Source organism: Podarcis cretensis (assembly GCF_951804945.1).
Source record: "Podarcis cretensis genome assembly, chromosome: 3".
Lineage (NCBI taxonomy): Eukaryota > Metazoa > Chordata > Lepidosauria > Squamata > Lacertidae > Podarcis > Podarcis cretensis.
The window spans coordinates 14812655-14831588 of NC_137172.1; the positions used below are offsets into that span (position 1 = coordinate 14812655).

Genomic DNA, 18934 nt, shown 5'->3' on the forward strand with positions numbered 1-18934 from the left:
CCCACTCAATATGGCCCCACTTCCTGTAGATCTGGGTCCTAAGAAAGACCTTAAGAAAATGTTTCACCATTTTGCTGCTCTTCAGTCAGTCGGTTGCTGCATCTGTCCTGGCCTGTCCTGGCCTCGGAAGAGGAGTAGGCACTGGGAGGGAGGGGCACTGGAAGTTGAAGGATGGCTGAAGCCCCTGTCAGAATTCAGAATAACAGCCCCAGGACCACAAGGCACTGAGGTCTGTGCTGGAGGCAGAGCTGGGTGCCTGCCAGAGCCATCTGGAATGGGAGAAGAAGCTGCACCTCAAAGCCCAGGCCAGAGTCCCTATTTCCATTGGAGGCATGTTGGAGGATACACAGTGGTGGACAAGGCCACAGATTAAAGTAGGCAGAGTGAGGCATGTGAATGTTACCTTCATGCAGTGAAGCTACTTTTGACACACATTTCTCTCTAACTTCCATCCAGACAATCAAGGACTATTACTAGAGTTGAAGAACACATTACAGACAGGCAAAAAACTCTCAAGGAAGGTACCCATGAGGGAAGGCAGGGCCCGTGAAGATTGCGGCATGGCGATGGGGTGTGTGGCTGGGGGGAGTCCTGGAGGGCCACATTACACATACACACAAACACCAGGATAAGGGGACGACAGAGGATGAGATGGTTGGACAATGTTCTCGAAGCTACCAGCATGAGTTTGACCAAACTGCGGGAGGCAGTGGAAGACAGGCGTGGCTGGCGTGCTCTGGTCTATGGGGTCACGAAGAGTCGGACACAACTAAACGACTAAACAACAACAACAAACAGGGCTGCCTTCAGATGTCTTCTAAAAGTCTGCTAGTTGTTGTTCTCTTTTTCATCTTGTGGGAGGGCGTTCCACAGGGCGGGTGCCACTACCGAGAAGGCCCTCTGCCTGGTTCCTTGTAACTTGGCTTCTTACAGCAAGGGAACCGCCAGAAGGCCCTTGGCACTGGACCTCAGTGTCCGGGCAGAATGATGGGGGTGGAGACGCTCCTTCAGGTATACTGGGCCAAGGCCGTTTAGGGCTTTAAAGTCAGCACCAACACTTTGAATTGTGCTCAGAAACATACTGGAAGCCCGTGTAGGTCTTTCAAGACCGGTGTTCTGTGGTCTTGGCGGCCGCCCTCAGTCACCAGTCTAGCTGCCGCATTCTGGATTAGTTGTAGTTTCCGGGTCACCTTCAAAGGTAGCCCCACATAGAGTGCATTGCAGTAGTCCAAGTGGGAGATAACCAGAGCATGCACCACTCTAGTGAGACAGTGAGTGCGCAGGTAGGGTCTCAGCCTGCGTACCAGCCTGCTTGTGCCATAGAACCCCCTACCGCCCACCTAGAATCCTGAATCCTGAATCACCCACTAGTGGGCGGTAGGGACCAGGTTGACAACCCCTGGTTTAGACCATGCAGGTTTGCTAGATCTGTGCTGAGAGGATTATGGGTTTGAATCCCATGGACTCTTTCATAGAGGGGAAACACATCCTGTTCAGAAGGAAAGCCAGTGTTTACTCTGTCAGGTCCAGTTCCTGGGCCTCTTGAGGTTTTAAAAGATGGCAGCAAGGCTAAGGTAGAAACTAGTCTTACCACCTCCTCCCTGAAAACTGTAGTATATTTTTGTGTTCTGCAGTCCGCAGCATGCACAATATGTTGTGGGAAAGGCTGCTTTGTTTTCATTTTATTGCTCTGCGCTTTCTTAGCAACATATAAAAAAGCAGATGTTACATGAGTGCAAAATGTACAGCATTCCCCGGGGAGTGTGTTGCATATAAGAACATACAAAGAACATATATGGTTCAGGCCATATGGGCAGTGTGTGGATCGGTAAATTAACGGTAAATTAGATCAGAGGCTCCACCTGGCACTGCTGTGTTTCATAACATCAAAGGTTAAACATCCCTGTTTAAACACTGGAAGAAAATATTTAATTGGATGTACCTGTGAAGGAAAACCATGTTTCTGAAAACCAAGGATATCTAAGACCTTCTGCTTGCCCTTTACATTTCCCTCTCCTTTGTAAATAATGCTGATCTGTCATAGTCTGCTGGCAAGAAGCTGAGTCGCCAATTCAGAGTTAATTAAAATGTGAAACCTGGGACTCTAGAATTATATGATTTAATGTTTTGCAGTGGCAGCTTGGCAGTTTGCAGGACCTTAGAACTGAGCTTTGTGGCGCTTTGGCTTAGCAGAATGATAGGAACATAAGAAGACCCTGCTGGATCAGGCCAGTGGTCTGTCTGGTTCTGCATTCTGTTCTCACAGTGGTCAGCCAGATGCCTGTGGCAAACACAAGAGCAGAACCTGGGCACAAGAGCGCTCTTTCTACTTGTGAATCCTAGCAACTGGTGCTCAGAAGCATATTGCCTCCAGCAGTGGCTGTCGAACCTAACCACTGTTGCTAGTAGCAGCTGATAGCCCTGTTTTCGTAATTTGTGATCTAATCTTAGGTCTTGTGAGGTCTTGCAAACATACTTGGTTTTAGTACAGGCAGGAACCTATGCTTTTAGGAAGCATGTTTTAACTGGCAACAACATTGTTTAAACTGTGCACATGATAAGCAAAGTGTGGATGTGGTTTAAAATTTTGATGTCTTTTTTATATTTTTAATCTGTTGTCATGTGTGCCTAGTCTGTAGGATGAGCAGGCAGGGTTATAAATTTTAAATGAAAGGAGCCAAAAGGCAATCAAAAGCAAAGACTGTCCGTCCACCAGTGCCCTATAACTGAACCATGCAATATTGATCATAGTGTACCCCCAAGCACAGAACAGATGCATTATGGAAATGTGCTTACACAGAGCAGATGAATACCCAGTCTTGCGTGTATGTTAGTGTTTATTTAATATTTACACTGTTTTCAAGCTGTGCTTTACATGTGGCGATCAGCCATTCCCTTTCTTGCTGCCCCATTGGCCTGGCCTGGCCTACTCTCAACAAGGATCCCACGATTGGGCAAAGGGGCAGGATGGGGATAGGGAGCAAGACAGGCTGGTGGTTGCAGCACCATGAACAGCTACAAGCAAGCAGCTCAGGGTAAACTGAAGGCTTTATGCATCTGACACCATGTTGTACCTCCCAGGGTCAGGCTCTTCTCACATCCCCTTTTGAGAAACTGGCCGCTGGACTTCCCATTTCTGAGAGTTCTTCCAGGTGTGTTACCTGCAAAATTGCCAGGTTGGCATGAGGGTGCGGACATTAGCAACAGGTAGGATGGTGGGGAGCACAGTGTTGTGTGGTGTATAGTGGCAGAAGCATCAGAGTGGCTGTGATGCCATGTACCACAATGCTCTAAGCTCTCCACACCTCCACCTCTTCCTCTCAGGCAATGACCTGAAGTGTTGCGATGCCAAGGGGGCAACAGAGCCCTATGCACACTGTGTCACCAGCTGCTGTTAGATGCAGGTGCCTGGTGTAGAAGGGCCTGGCTCATCAGTGGGTATGGGCTCCACAGGTCCTGCCTTGGGTGTCCCAAGCTTAAAGAGACCCTGGTGGACTGGGTTTGGACTGCTGCCAGGTAGTCCTCTGATGCTTCGGACTTAAATCTGTTATAATGGACTTGTTATGGGCAGCCCCACCACCCAAGATGCAAATGGTGGCTAATGGATTCAGAGTCTTCTCCACAGTGACACATTCTTTGGAAGAACCTCTTTCAGAGAGGTCAAGTTAATCCTTTCCCTCTCTGTGCACAGGAGGAGGGTGAAAACCTACCTCCATTGGCTCCCTTGAAATGTATATTGGCTACCCTTGCTTTATTTATGCAGTTGTTCCCTTCTGTGCCACTGCTGTTTTCGCAGGTTGTAGGGGTGTGCAAGAAGCCCATTTTATTTTATTTTTCTGCTTTTTAAAAAGTTCCATTTGTTTCGTTTCCATTTCTTGAAATTGCATTCACACATTCAGTCATTAGGTGATTGGTTTCCCCAGATCCATTGATTGAAGCAGGAGACTCAGTCATTCCTCTGTGTGTTATTTTCCCAAAGCAATGGCATGGAGTGTAAAGGCATGGTATCAGCACTCTGGGTCATCAGATATGCCCAGTTTCAGGTCTAGTTTTATAAGCAAACAAACATGAATGGGAAAACTTTATACAACGCATTCATCTTTAATGTAAATTCCCTTTAATTGATTTCTATAACGATGATTGAAGAAGGCTCCATTACCCCCCCCATATGTTGTGCTTTTGAAAAGTGTGCACTGTTATTAAACCTTTTTATTTTCTTGTAATCATTGTTCCTTCTGTGATTAAAAGTCATTTTGGGAACATGGATCTGTCCTACAAGCGGGATATAAAAGCTTATAATAATATTTTTATTTATACCCCACCCTCCCCAGCCAGAGAAGAAGTGTGCATGCACACGAAAGCTCATACCAAGAACTAACTTAGTTGGTCTTTAAGGTGCTACTGGAAGGAATTTTTTTATTTTGTTTTGACTATGGCAGACCAACACGGCTACCTATCTGTAACTAGTTTCTTGTGACAGAGTGTTCCACCAAGTCGGGGCCAGTACTGAAAAGGCCCTGGCCCTAGTTGCGACCAATCTAACCTTGTGACCTGCAACCTCCAAAATGTTGCCATGTGCGGACCTTAAGGTCCTCCTCAGGGCATACCAGGAGAGGTGGTCCCGTAGGTACGGGGGTTCTAGGCTGCATAGGGCATAGAAGAAGGTTGTTAGTGACAGTTGTGCATTTTTTCTCCATTGTTAAGGAAAAGAAACCTGAACACCTTGTGTTTTATTCCTAAACAGGTACCATTTCCGTCAACACTATGCGCACGCCATATACTGCACCTGGAGAGAGTGAGATCTTGGACCTAGATGACGACTTGTACCTTGGAGGCTTGCCGGAAAACAAAGCAGGCCTTGTCTTTCCAACAGAGGTCTGGACAGCGCTTCTCAATTATGGTTATGTGGGCTGCATTCGGGACCTGTTTATCGATGGCCAAAGCAAAGACATCCGCCAAATGGCAGAAATCCAGAGCACCTCTGGGGTGAAACCCTCGTGTTCGAGAGAAACAGCAAAGCCGTGCTTGAGTAATCCCTGCAGGAACAGTGGAGCTTGCAGGGACGGCTGGAATAGATACGTCTGCGATTGTTCCGGTACAGGCTATCTGGGCAGATCGTGTGAGAGAGGTAGGCCCATTCATTTACCCATTTGGTTAGAACACGGATTCCCTTTTCCTTCACAGACAACTTCAAAACTGCTGAGGGTCTTGAAACTGATTGGCAGGTGAGAAACTAGCAGTGTGATGTAGCAGCAGCTACCACTACTGTGTTGTGTTGTGAAGGCTAATGTAGAATTGAGGTTAAGGGAATGGGTGGGAAGGCCCTGGTTTACGTCTCAGAGAACCAACATGCATACCAGGGGTTGACAACCTTCTCCGGCCCAGTGGGCACGTTTGGAATGTTGAGGATGCCATGGGTGCCAGTCACACAAAGGCTGCTCTGGGGGAATGGCGTAATGACTGCCACAGCTCAAAACACAGAAAAGGACAGCTGCACAATGGTTTGGTCACTTCTTTCACCTGATCAGATACGTAGCAAGGTCAGGTGGAACCCAGCACAATTTTTTTTTTGTCACACCCTCCCCACACACATCGACAGCTCAGGGTAGGCTTGGAAGAGACACCTCACAGGATTCTTGGGGTGTGTGCACTTTAAATGGGTTCGCAGCCTGAAGTGACAGACATGAGGCAGGAGTTGATAATGCAGGTGAGCTGCGCACAGGTGAGCTGCAAGCAAGCTGCCAGCCAGCTCTGTGGAGGCTCCTTTTCTTGACACAAACATGCAAACACAGGCAGATACATTTTGGGCTGTGACCTTTACACATCTTCCAGTCCCAAGATCATGGGGTGGTACAAAGTTATTTTGGCACCTGTTTCCACTCTGTCATTTTCCCCTTGCACAGTGTATGACGAAGGAGACAAAAGGTCTCAGAGACAAAGGTTACAGACAGGGCACCGCAGACTACTGAGACCGCAAAAAGTTAGACAGAGGGCACGATGTTCAGACAGCTGTGGCTTTGTCTGTGAGGGGGAGTGCGCCCCGCACCCCAAGGTCACAAGTGCAGGCAGACTGAGGCTTCCTGCGGGTGGGGAGTGTCCTCCCTGCGGACCCAGCAATCATCCCTACAGCAGCCAAAGAAACACAGAGAAGCAGCACCACCCTAAACACGCCCCGCTTGCTGGGTTGCACGTGGTCTCTTTGGAGACTCTGTCCAGCGCCGGAAGGAATGCCCTGTCTCTGGCGCAATGGAGTCTCTGGGAATACGAAGGCCGAGGCCCCCGTTCTCCCATTTCCCTGCCCACCTGCCCAAGTCCCTTCTCTCTGCCTTACTCCATGCTGGCACCCCCTGTTCCCATGGCAAAACAAAACAAACTCCTCCTCTTCCTTCGTCTTTCTTTCTCAACCACATCTAAAGTACTGATCCAGCCCAGATCCACCCATTGCATCCTGGAGAGCACGTGCCACCTCTGGATGCAAAATAAGTTGGGGAATCGAGGACTTTTTTGCCCTCTCCCAGGGATCTGTTGTCATTCTTTGCTGTGGCTCTGTCCCTATAAGAAGCTTAACCTTGCCAGGCTAAGCTGAAAGGATTCCGGAGGGCAAACCCCATCCCTCTCCTCAATCCCAAGTTAGGAGTTGGGGACCAGCTGGTCATCCAACAGCCAAGAAGCGTGATTTGTGGCAGCCCCAAAGACTTCTCCCCCAACAATCCACTGCCTTTTCAACCAACCAGTGCAGCCCTTGTGAAAGGGTGGAGTTAGCTGCATGGGCTCCCAGAGTGGTGGCCATGCTGTGCACCCGGGACAGCAGGGTGAGCCCCGCATGGTGTGCCACCCCCACCGCCCTCCCTTCCTATGCCCCTGCACCTGATCCGTGAGTAAAAGGCACTTACATCAACCTTCACCATGCTGGCTGGCAGTCACCCACAGAGAGAAGCTCTTCTGTGCTCAGAACAGATAGGAAGGTGGGTGCCCAATCCTGGCATCTTGTGAAATGTGGGCATATTTACAGGGATGTGTTCGGTGTATGAGCGGCTGAGCTGGTGCAAATAGAAGCTGAGCAGGAAGAAGAAATAGCCTCTCATGTACTGTGGATTTTTTTGAGGGAATCTTTGCTTAGACCTTTCATGGGCACCATAGGAGCAGGCAGAATGGAACCCACAATTCTTATTCTTATTCTCTGGCGATCACTCATAGCCATGTAAGATTGTCTTCCATGAACATTGTCTTAGCAGCGAGTCTGTAAGTGACTGCGAAGGCCAATTCTGGATCCACACCTCCTTCCACAGTGGGGACACTGGTTTCTGGGCAGCAGTTGATCACTGTGAGGGTTTGCCAAGCGTGCCTTCCTTTTAGCACGTTTCTCCCTTTCATCCTGCGTTCAAGCATCTTCAGAGCCCATGACACCTTTGGTAAAGGCTGTTCTCCAACTGGAGCACTCACAGGCCAGTGTTTCCCAGTTGTCGGTGTTTAGACTACACTTTTTAAGATTTGCCTTGAGAGAGTCTTTAAACCTCTTTTACTGACCACCAGCATTATGCTTTCCATTTTAAAGTTTGGAATAGGGTAGTTGTTTTGGAAGAGAATAATCAGGCATCTGAACAACTTGACCAGTCTAACGAAGTTGATGTTGGAACCCACAAGTACCATGTTGGTGACCCCTGGCATAATGACTAAGAAACCGAGGAATGAATCAGAACGTTCAATTTCGCTCTTTTCTGATCCTTTCCCCACATCCTACAATATCCTTTTTGAGGTGAGGTGACCAAACTTATACACAGCAATCCAAATATGGTCACACCACACATGACATTGCAATATCAGCAGTTTTAATTTCAGTCCCTTAACAAAAGCTTTGTCAAAACAACAACAACCCACCTTCCTTATAAGCTTAGCACTAGTTAAGACCGAGCCTTCCATTTGTGCTGCTGTAAATGAAACGTTATTCTGCGAAGGGAGTCCTTGTTTCTTATTTTAGAAGATGAAAGCCTTTGGCAGAAATCAAGTTATTTTTGATGCCTCCAGATTGTTCCTATTACTGGTGGACTGCGGCTGGCAGAGGGGGCCTAACTAGACTGTCAGATGAATTACAAAACTCTTCAGTTAAATATGCATGGTGTACCACCCTGTGGCAAAATCCTGCTATTACATATGGGACATTTTTCTCCTCACTGCTCCCCTCCCCATCTGCTTAAAGAGTGCAGCATTATGAAAGAGAAAGAGAAGGAGGGAGAGATAGAAACCTACAGTTTTTGAAATCAGAAAGAACTAGGGAATATTTTTACATATCCCAGCCACTGGAGAAAGGAACAAGCATATGCAAATCTACTAAAAAAAACCCCACAAACCCCACCACCATTCTTTGCAAGTTTAATAGCATGCTTCAGCAAAAGGATTTTCAGTAAGTATCTTTGACAGGGCATGGAATTTCTTTCTGTTTACGTTGTTTGTCATCCCTCGCAACGTATGGTTTGGGCATTTTCCCCAATATAATTTTCTGGAACACGGACCCTCCTCTGCTGGGACCGATACTAATATGATGTACTCACAGTGTTATCTGGCTGCTTGTCCTACAGAAATCAGTTGTGTGTTTATTCAGCTTCTGGAGTATTATATGCTACCCAAGGGTTTTCCCTATCTTGGGGGGGTGGGGAGGGAAAGGAACAGCTTTTCAAAGCATTGCTTCGCCTCCTTCCAGTAATAGTTGAATCCCAAACGGTCATGCATTAATATGATTACAGTGTTTGGGATTCCATAAGCTACAGCAAAGGCAGTGCTTGCCACACAGAACTATTATTGCTCCTACCCATGTGCGGTTGCTGATAAACCGTTCTCGTTTGCCAGTAGACACGACAATTAAAATGTTGTTCGTGCCATTCAAAAAGGAAGCAATTTTTTTTTTTGGGGGGGGGGTGTGGAAAGAAAATATGTTCACATCAGCAAGCAAAGCCACTTCAGGGAGCATGTGGGGTGTGGGGGACTATGCTGGTTTGAATCACAAATTTTAGAACAATGTAGCTAAGAACTAGGGTCTGAAATAGTTTGTCAGGTAGTGCAGGATGGAGATAACACAACGCGGAGCACTCAAGATGCTGTTGGACTCCAATTCCCATTGTACCTGACTGTTGGCCATAACAGCTGCTGGGAGCTGTAGCTCAAGAGCATTTTATAGATTCGTGGAATTGTAGGGTTGGAAGGGACCACAAGAGTCATCTAGTCCAACCCCATGCAGTTCAGGAATCTTTTGCCCAACATAGGACTTGAACCCACAACCCAGAGATTAGGAGCCTCATGCTCTTTGAACTGAGTGTCACCCATTTGGAAGGCGACACCTTGGCAACTCCTGATTTAGGGAGAACTACAGTAGATGGTGATTGGGACGCAGGTGGCACTGTGGGTTAAACCACAGAGCCTAGGGCTTGCAGATCAGAAGGTCAATGGTTTGAATCCCTGCGATGGGGTGAGCTCCTGTCGCTCGGTCCCTGCTCCTGCCAACCTAGCAGTTCGAAAGCACATCAAAGTGCAAGTAGATAAATAGGTACCACTCCGGCGGGAAGGTTAACGGCGTTTCCGTGTGCTGCTCTGGCTTGCCGGAAGTGGCTTAGTCATGCTGGCCACATGACCTGGAAGTTGTACACTGGCTCCCAAGGCCAATAAAGCGAGATTAGCGCCGCAACCCCAGAGTTGTCTGCGACTGGACCTAATGGTCAGGGGTTCCTTTACCTTTACCTTTACAGTAGATGGTAGCCAGTGCTCATATTTGAAATACAGCCAGTTGCGTGCATTAGAACCTATTCCAGCATTCTGTTCCCAACACTGGCCTGATGTTCCAAGAAGGGATGAAGGCAATAGTATTGCCAAATCCGCCAGTCGAAGTGGCCAAGTGGGAACATTTGGGGTAAGATGACCTTGTAGGTAAACTGGTCTCAAGTTGTGAAGGGCTTTATTAATTAAAGTTATTCATTTTTTTAAAAAAGAATAAAATAAAGATAAACTCAAATCAACTTAAAAAAAAAAAATTAAAAGCCAAGTTACAGGGAACCAGGCAGAGGGCGGTAGTGGCACCTGCCCTGTGGAACGCCCTCCCACCAGATGTCAAAGAGAACAACAACTACCAGAGTTTTAGAAGACATCTGAAGGCAGCCCTGTTTAGGGAAGCTTTTAATGTTTAATATTTTGTTGGAAGCCGCCCATAGTGGCTGGGGAAGCCCAGCCAGATGGGCGGGGTATAAATAAATTATTATTATTATTATTATTATTATTATTATTATTATTATTATTATGTAAAAGCAACATGAAACTAAAACAAAACAGAAAACATCCATCTACAAATAAAATGAGGTCTGACACATCCTACCCACTAAAGGAGGCTGCAGGATCTGAAACACCACAAGTAAAAGGCCAAAAACCTGAAAATGATTAAAAATAAAAATAAAAATGGCATGGCACCTAAAAGTAGGCATTGGTGGCACCTGGTGTGCTTCCCTGGGGAGAGCATTCCGTAAGTGAGGAGCCACCACTGAAAAGGCCTGTTCTGTGCACCTCCCTTGGAGAGAGCACACAGAGAAGGTCGTCAGATGATGAACACTGGGTTTGGGTGAGTTAATGTGGGGAGAGACGACATGTGAGGCATTGGGGTCCTGAACCGCAAATGCAGCCTTTAAACACCGAGGCCCAATTTAGTCACCGTAACTTTGCCACCTGTGCTTTCATTTCAGCTGAAATGAAATACAGAAAATGAAATGTGTGTTCATTCTCACACTCATTTGCTCATGACCCGAAGTGGTGCCACAGGGATCTCCCCCTTTTCAAAGATTCAACTCTCGGATTGCTCTCTCCTTCGTTTTTAATGGAAATGGAGAGGGAGCTATCATTCCTTCATCATACAAGAATACAAGGAGCGTGAAATAGCAAAGGGTTGGGGTGGGGTGGGGGGTTATGTCTCATAGTTCTGTATCTTTGGGGTCACTCATGCCCCCAAATTCATTGGTGGGTTGAATAGCAGCAGTGTCACCCTATGCACAACTATTCAGAAATTAGTCCCAATGAGATCAGTGGAGCTTTCTTCCAGGAAAACATGAACAGGATTGCAGGCTTAATAGTCTTTGAACCTGAAGTGTTCCATGCTTATTTTGCCACTGTAAGCCGGAGCTGATTATGCCAAAAGTAAAAAACATCAGGATAATCGCTGGATGGGTTTAATTTGTTTGTGGGAGCTGTAGCAGATGGCAGGACAGATGTCATGGCAATATAATTTGGCTTTTCTCTTTGATTTTTATTGGGGCTTGTGGTACATGATTGCCTTTCGGCGGTGCCTTTTGCAGGTGTATGTTTTCAGCCAGGCAACAACAACAACAGCAAAAAAGATAAATGTGCAAGATGACATTTATCAACAGAAATTATATGGGGGGGGGGGAGGCAGAGATGCTAGGATGCATGATTTTTCAGGGTTTCATATCTTGCATTTACTGTCAGTAAGCAGAGATGCTCAGGGGTGGGGGTTATTGGGGTTTTTTTGTTTTGATTATGTATTTTGTGGTTTTATATTCTGATTTTATCCTGTAAACTGCCCTGAGACCTGCGGGTATAGGGCAGTATATAATAATAATAATAATAATAATAATAATAATAATAATAATACTATTCCAGCTAAGAATATAAAGTCCAAATGTTTTAAGCTGGACCACTTAGTTATATTTCAGCAAGTTAAAAATAAATAAATCATTGATTAAAGGTACTGCATATTAACACTCGCCATCTGTAAATATACAGAGGAAGCAGTCTTATACTGGCACATCCTGTTTCTGCATGTAGTCCAGTACTGACTACTCTGGCTGGCAGCAGCCACCCAGTGTCTTGGGCTGGCAGTCTTTCCTATTATCTCCTACCCAACCTTTTTTAAAAACAGCAACAACAACCTGGAGTAGACCAGGATTGAACAGAGAGTTTTCTTCATGTGCTTTAAGATAGAGCTTCCTCACAGAAGAGTCTCTTCCTCTTGAGCAGAGATTGCATAGCCTATTGGGATTTGGCTAAAAAGTCCCATCAGCAGAAGCCCGCACATGGACTGCCATATGAACAATGGGGCTCCCCTGCCTGTACGGCCCATGAAATTGGCTCCTGGGGATTGGGCGACACCCACCCAGAGCACAGTTCAAAGTTTGAGTTAATGCTTTGTTGGCAAACAAAACAATCTCCACAGACTTGGCTGAATGCCAGGCCTAATCATGACTGGCCCCATGGATCAGTTGCCAAGACTGAAAGTCCCCGCCTCCTCACAGCCATCTTAAGTCTCCTCCTCTCCAGGGCTTTCCCAAGCAATCAGAGACTGTGCCTCGCAGCCAACCCCTCCTCCACCCTTTTCATGCTTCTACTGGTTCTGGGAGACAAGGGGGAGAGGAGCTTGTTGCAGCAGGAAAGGGAGACCCTTGCGACTCTTCACCAGCCTGTCTCATCTCTGCCTCTTGACCTCCCTCCCCTCCCGCCCCTGCTTCAGCTTCTGCCTCTGATTCTGGACTTCTGTCTGCCACAGACTCCCCCAGCTCACTAAGTCCTGTTGCTTCTTCAGCTTCTGACACCTTCTCCTCCCAGCCTTCTCCCTCTGAACACTCATCGTTGTCCCACCACCACTCCCCAGGCTCTGAGCCTTCTTCCCTTGGCAGTTCCACAGCTGGTTCCTCCCACCATTCTTCTGCATCTAACCAGTCCATAACACTGTGGAAGAGCTGAAATGCCTGGGCTGATGGAACATTCAACACATTGCAGCATTGCCTTCCTCAGGTAGTGCCAGAGCTGTGAGTTGGAATATGCCCGGCTCAAACCCTACCACTGAACTCACCCGGTTGCTTTGAGCAAGCCACTGCTTTATGCTCTCAGGGCCGGCTCTACCATGAGACAGAATGAGGCAGCTGTCTCAGGTGACAGATTCTGAGGCGTGGAAAGGGGCTAGAAAGGTGGGCCATGTGGTCTGCCCACCACTCCCTAAGCTAGCTTGCTGCCCTAGCATGGTTGGTGCTGGTCTTGACCTTTAAAGCCCTTTGTGGCTTAGGGCCTTTGTATCTATGGGACCGCCTCTCCTGGTATGCCCCGCAGAGGACCTTAAGGTCCATGAATAACTATAGTTTAGAGGTCCCGGGCCCTAAGGAAGTCAGACTATCCTCCACCAGGGCCAGGGCCTTTTCAGTGATGGCTCCGACCTGGTGGAATGCTCTGTCCCATGAGACTAGGGCCCTTCAAGATTTAACCTCCATCCGTCAGGCCTGTAAGACAGAGCTATTCCGCCTGGTCTTTAATTTGAATTCAGCCTGAACTTTTATTTCCCTTCCCTTCTCTTCCCTCCCCCTCCCCTTTTATGAAGATTACCCGCTCTGAGACCCCACAGCTAATTCTCCCCTGGCCTTCTTGCTGGCCCAAGTAGGACTAATGCAGCCAGCTAGCCCTGGGGATTATCTAATTGATTTTTGATTTTTGAATTTTATTGGTATTCATGTTCTTATACTGTATTTTATGCTGCTTTTATAATTAAGTGTTTTAAAGTGGTTTAAATTTGTTGTTAGCCGCCCTGAGCCCGGTTTTTGAACTGGGAAGGATGGGGTATAAATTTATTATTATTATTATTATTATTATTATTATTATTATTATTATTCCAAAGAGGCAATGTGAGGCAACCCACAGTGGGTGGGAGATCCTGATCTGGCCTTGGTGCCACTGCCTTCTGGCTTTGCTTCGGGGAGGGTAAAGACACAGCCCAAGCCAAGGACAGCAGCAGCAACGCCTTGCAGAACACCCTTTTTTTGCTATACCTCTTAGCGAAAACATGGCATTTCTGCAAAGCTCCTGCATTGGTGTTGGTCTCCCGGGGCATGGGTCTGGATCTGGGCTGGGGGCATGAGTGGCGTGCTTTGCCTTGGCTGCCTAAAGGTCTCAGGTAGACCCTATCTGTGTTGATTTGTAGTGTCCCGTGCACAGTGGAATGATGAGGAATACGTGCTCATACTCTATATTGCTTTATTTACATTTCAAAGCTGGTAGATTACAGAAAAACATCTTGCCTCTGCCGGAGCAGAAAATGCATCCTCTCTCCTCTGAAGCACGGAGAGAATCACACTGTGTGAACAGTGAAAAACAGGAAACCAGTGTACGTCACATCCAGTCTCCCTTTCCCGTGGGAAACCCAACAGCAATGCTGTCTGTGGAATGTAAACATTGTCTTGTGACAAGCCTTTCGCTGCACAGTGAAGAGAGCAGAAACCAACAATCTGTACCTCCCTGTGCCTTTTTGAAAAGCCAACCTTATAGGACCGTTGTAAGGATTATTAAGACCAGTGTTTATGTTTTTTTCTGGGGGTACTAAAGGATACGCAGTACAGTCATACCTGAATCTGCTTCGGGTTGTGCGTGTTCAAGTTGCGGTCCGCGGCAACCTGGAAGTAACGGAGCGCATTACTTCCGGGTTTCGCCGCTCACGCATGTGCAGGCGCTCAAAATGACATCACTCGCATGCGCGGTAGCTGCGAAACGTGACCCGCACACGCACAGACGCGCCGTCGCGTCTTGCCTTCCATTTGGGATGCGAATGGGGCTCTGGAATGGATCCCGTTTGCATCCCGAGGTACCACTATACTGGCACTTTTTTTTCTTTTCCAAATGTTAAAAGTGTGGCACTTCTGTAACAACGTCATGGGGAGTACCAGCACTTTCCCCCCTCCAAAAAAGCACTGATTAAGACAACGTACACAAACTCTTCTAGGTAATCTTAAAGTGTTAAATTGGGTGATAGAAAATGCCTTATATTGTTAGTAAGCAAAAACGATCCTTCATTGTTACGACAGACTGTGATTATGTTTTGCTTCCCATTTCCCATTGGACAATAGCCTTATTATTATTAAAACATGCCTTCATCAATTAAAGCTGATCTCAAAGCTTTAAGCAGCAACCCCTACTGCACAGAATTAGATCTCAGTGTTGTTGTTTAGTCGTTTAGTCATGTCCGACTCTTCGTGACCGCATGGACCAGAGCACGCCAGGAACTCCTGTCTTCCACTGCCTCCCGCAGTTTGGTCAGACTCATGTTGGTAGCTTTGAGAACACTGTCCAACCATCTCGTCCTCTGTCGTCCCCTTCTCCTAGTGCCCTCCATCTTTCCCAACCTCTGGGTCTTTTCCAGGGAGTCTTCTCTTCTCATGAGGTGGCCAAAGTATTGGAGCCTCAGTTTCAGGATCTGTCCTTCCAGTGAGCACTCAGGGCTGATTTCCTTAAGAATGGATAGGTTTGATCTTCTTGCAAGATCTTAGTAGGAGCCTGCAAAAGCTTGTTACCGGCCAAGCTCAATGCAATTCAGCACCCATAGGAAGCTGCCTTATACTGAGTTAGCTCATTGTTCCATCTAGCTTAGTTTTGCCCACACTGGCTGGCAGTGGCTCTCAAGGATTTCAGGCAGGATTCTTTGCACAAGGGAGTGGATATGGAACGTTTTGCTTGCAAAACAGATGCTCTCTCACTGAGCTATGGCCCTTCCCCTTGTGTGTGTTCCAAGGGGCCTGGCGTGACAAACTTTGCAAAACCGCAAAACCAGGAGGGGTTTGTGTGTGTGTGTGAGAGAGAGAGCCTGCTGGGTCATCCTGGCCAATTGGTGAATTTAATGTTGTGCATAAATGCACAGGATTGTGGGTATTGCTTGTTTGTGTTCTTCCATGCACTAGCAATAAATTTCTCCATTTCACACCAACTGCTGGATAACCCCTTTATTATTTACTTTTCAGAGGGACCGCCCTAAAACTTATTGTCCTGGCTCTCTCCACCTGCCCCCTTCTGCAGCCCCCTAGATACAGCTGCCCCTTGGTGTTGTTTAATAAAGCCATTTCCTCCCTGTGCACGGTTGCATTCCCAGTGCAGAAATGATAGTATAATTCCTTGCCCTAGAGGCCGTGATTCTGTTTAATGAGCAGCGTATTATTAAGCATTTCTTCCAGTTGTTTGGAGCATAAACTTCTGCTCCAGCAGTGTTTAGTGTATACCAGTCTCCTTGGAGCAGTAACCAGACTGCAGGGGAGGGCAGGAAAAAAAGGGAAAAAAAGATGCTTCTAATGTACATTCCACAATAGGCAACCCAATCAGAAGAGATGCTACCCCAAGAAATAAATGTTCAGAAGTCCAACGATGGCTGCACCAAAATGCTCAACATGTATTGTGTTGCCCCAGCTTCAGTGGCCGTACTGGAATACAATACTTGTCCTACAAGGGACGTGGGTGACGCTGTGGACTAAACCACTGAGCCTCTTGGGCTTGCCGTTTGGAAGATTGGCGATTTGAATCCCCACGACAGAGTGAGCTCCTGTTGCTCTGTCCCAGCTCCTGCCAGCCTAGCAGTTTGAAAGTATCCGAGTGCAAGTAGATAAATAGGTACCACTATGGCAGGAAGGTAAACGGCGTGTCTGTGCGCTCTGGGTTCCATCACGGTGCTCCATTGCACCAGAAGCAGCTTTGTCATGCTGGCCACATGACCTGGAAAGCATTCTGTAGACAAATGCCAGCTCCCTTGGCCTGAAATGCACCTTTGACTGGACTTAACTGTCCAGGGGTCCTTTACCTTTATCTTACTTGTCCTACACCAGGCTTCCTCAACCTCGGCCCTCCAGATGTTTTTGGCCTACAACTCCCATGATCCCTAGCTCGCAGGACCAGTGGTCAGGGATGATGGGAACTGTAGTCTCAAAACATTTGGAGGGCTGAGGTTGAGGAAGCCTGTCCTACACTATAAGATGCAATGTGGTACAGTGTTCGTCTTGGGCAGCAGAATCCACAGGGGTAGTAGATCCAACCTCCAAGGAATGCATTGCCTGCTGCTGCTGCTGCTGCTGCTGCTGCTGCTGCTGCTGCTGCCGCCGCCACCACCATATTTTCCTTGGAGGCTGGATCTGTTGTTTCCTCTGCAACCCTCCCAATGCCTCTACAGTGGCCTCTTGGTGAATAGGAGGCACTGCTGGGTATCCTCTCACCCTACTTCCTGGTGTGTATTCTGTCCTTGTTCCTGGTGTAGATCTTCGCTCACCCCTTCTTCCCTGGCAGGGAGGGAGGAGTGCCTCATGCTATGTACTGAAGTTCTCACCCTGGCCACCAGGGGGTATTGTGTATATAGTTTTCACTCAGGTCCACTTAAGTTACCAATTTAGGCGGGAAACCCTGAGTTGTTGTTGTTACAATGTTGACAGCCAGCTGCCTATAAAAGCAGGCCGGCTGAGCTGTTTGCAGTTCAGTTCAGTTCCAGCTTACTATAAAGAACCACTTGGAGAAATCTCTGTGTCGTCTGCTATGTCCACTCACAACTTAATACCTCAGGTGCCAAAATGTATTGGGCCAGCCCTGCGTGACTCAGCAGTTTTTTTGATGATGCGACTCGTGGCATTCACTTGCATGCAGAAACGCAGCCTTGTACAGTGGTGCCTCGCAAGACGGAATTAATCCGTTCCGCGAGTCTCTTCGTTTAGCGGTTTTTTCGTCTTGCGAAGCAAGCCCATTGACGGCTTAGCGGATTAGCGCTATTAGCAGCTTTTAGCGGCTTTTAGCGGCTTATCGGCTTAGCGGATAAGCAGATAAGCAGCTTAGCGGCTTAGAAAAAAGGGGGGGGAGGAAAAAACCCCGCAGGAACTCGCAAGACATTTTCGTCTTGCGAAGCAAGCCCATAGGGAAATTCGTTTTGCGAAGCACCTCCAAAACAGAAAACCCTTTCGTCTAGCGGGTTTTCCGTCTTGCGAGGCATTCGTCTTGCGGGGCACCACTGTAATTCCCTCTCAATCTTCCCGCTTGTCCTTTTCCAGAGGCAACCGTTTTAAGCTACGACGGAAGCATGTTTATGAAAATACAACTCCCCGTGGTGATGCACACCGAGGCAGAAGACGTGTCCCTGCGGTTCAGGTCGCAGCGAGCTTATGGCATTCTAATGGCCACCACTTCGAGGGAATCTGCTGACACTCTGCGCTTGGAACTGGATGCAGGACGGGTTAAGCTAACAGTCAACCTAGGTAACGTCCCTCCCCGATTCCCACCCTGAAGTTAACATCTCAAACATCCTTTTTTGGTGTGTGTCTTTGCCTGCAAGCACCTATTCAACAGCCTGTTGGCCACTGAAAAATCAAATGAAACAGAAATATATATATGCAGTTCTCATGCATATACATATATTTGCAACATACATAAGTTCATTATTCGTTGAGTTTAATTTCATCTTTACACACTCCACCATAACCCACCATTATTAATTCTGAACCGCAGCCTGTTCTAAAAAGAGAAGACCACCAGCATTAGAGGGCAACCTGTTTGTTTTGTGTGTTTTTTGTTGCATCTTACCCAACAAGGTGGGTTTCTCAGAGCAGGATTTCCCATATTGCTGCTTTACACAAGTAAATCCTAGTCCAAAACACATGCCCCTGGGTGCTGGGGAAGCTCTGTCGGTGTGTCTGCATTGTGCATGCAAGCTTCATGTTTCATGCAGCTTCTGTGGAGCACTGGATTTGGGTTTCCAGAGAGTCAGTTCTTCTGATGCCAAGGGGGTGCGGGGTGGCAACTGGGAAATACTCCCCTGCCCCAACCAGGCAGTCCACGCACACAAGCAGTTTAAAGTCAGAGCTGCCATTCCGGTCTTTTCATAATAAGTGGTGTTCATGTACATTTGGGGCTCTAAGGCTGTGTACACACTCTGGTTGACTCTGCATCCAATGTGTTCACACTGCTGGTTTATGAAGCCATGTACACATGGTGTTAGCCACAATTCACATCTGCCCTGTAGTTTCTTGAGAAGTACTGTGTTTTGATTAGCTCCCCACCCCAGACCGGCTTTAATCCAATTTGAGAACAGAAGGAATGTGAAGATCTCCATGCCCTTTTTACAAGCCGGTTTGGAACTGGATAGTGAACTTTCAACAACAGTCTAGCTGTG

At 47.3% G+C, this 18934-nt stretch overlaps 1 protein-coding gene and 1 long non-coding RNA gene across 31 annotated transcripts in view; one reads left to right on the forward strand and one right to left on the reverse strand.

The window, feature by feature from the left end:
- Window positions 1-18934, forward strand: part of NRXN1 (neurexin 1) — a 1023765-nt gene that overhangs the window by 472722 nt on the left and 532109 nt on the right. For all 29 annotated transcript variants that reach the window (XM_079968418.1, XM_079968429.1, XM_079968424.1 and 26 more), the window contains 2 exons: window positions 4745-5128; window positions 17817-18020. In XM_079968418.1, coding sequence (XP_079824544.1) covers window positions 4745-5128; window positions 17817-18020 — 588 coding nt within the window. The remainder of the gene's footprint in view (window positions 1-4744; window positions 5129-17816; window positions 18021-18934) is intronic.
- The window catches only part of LOC307211992, a 964702-nt gene that overhangs the window by 143916 nt on the left and 801852 nt on the right, over window positions 1-18934 (reverse strand). The gene's annotated exons all lie outside the window — the stretch shown is intronic.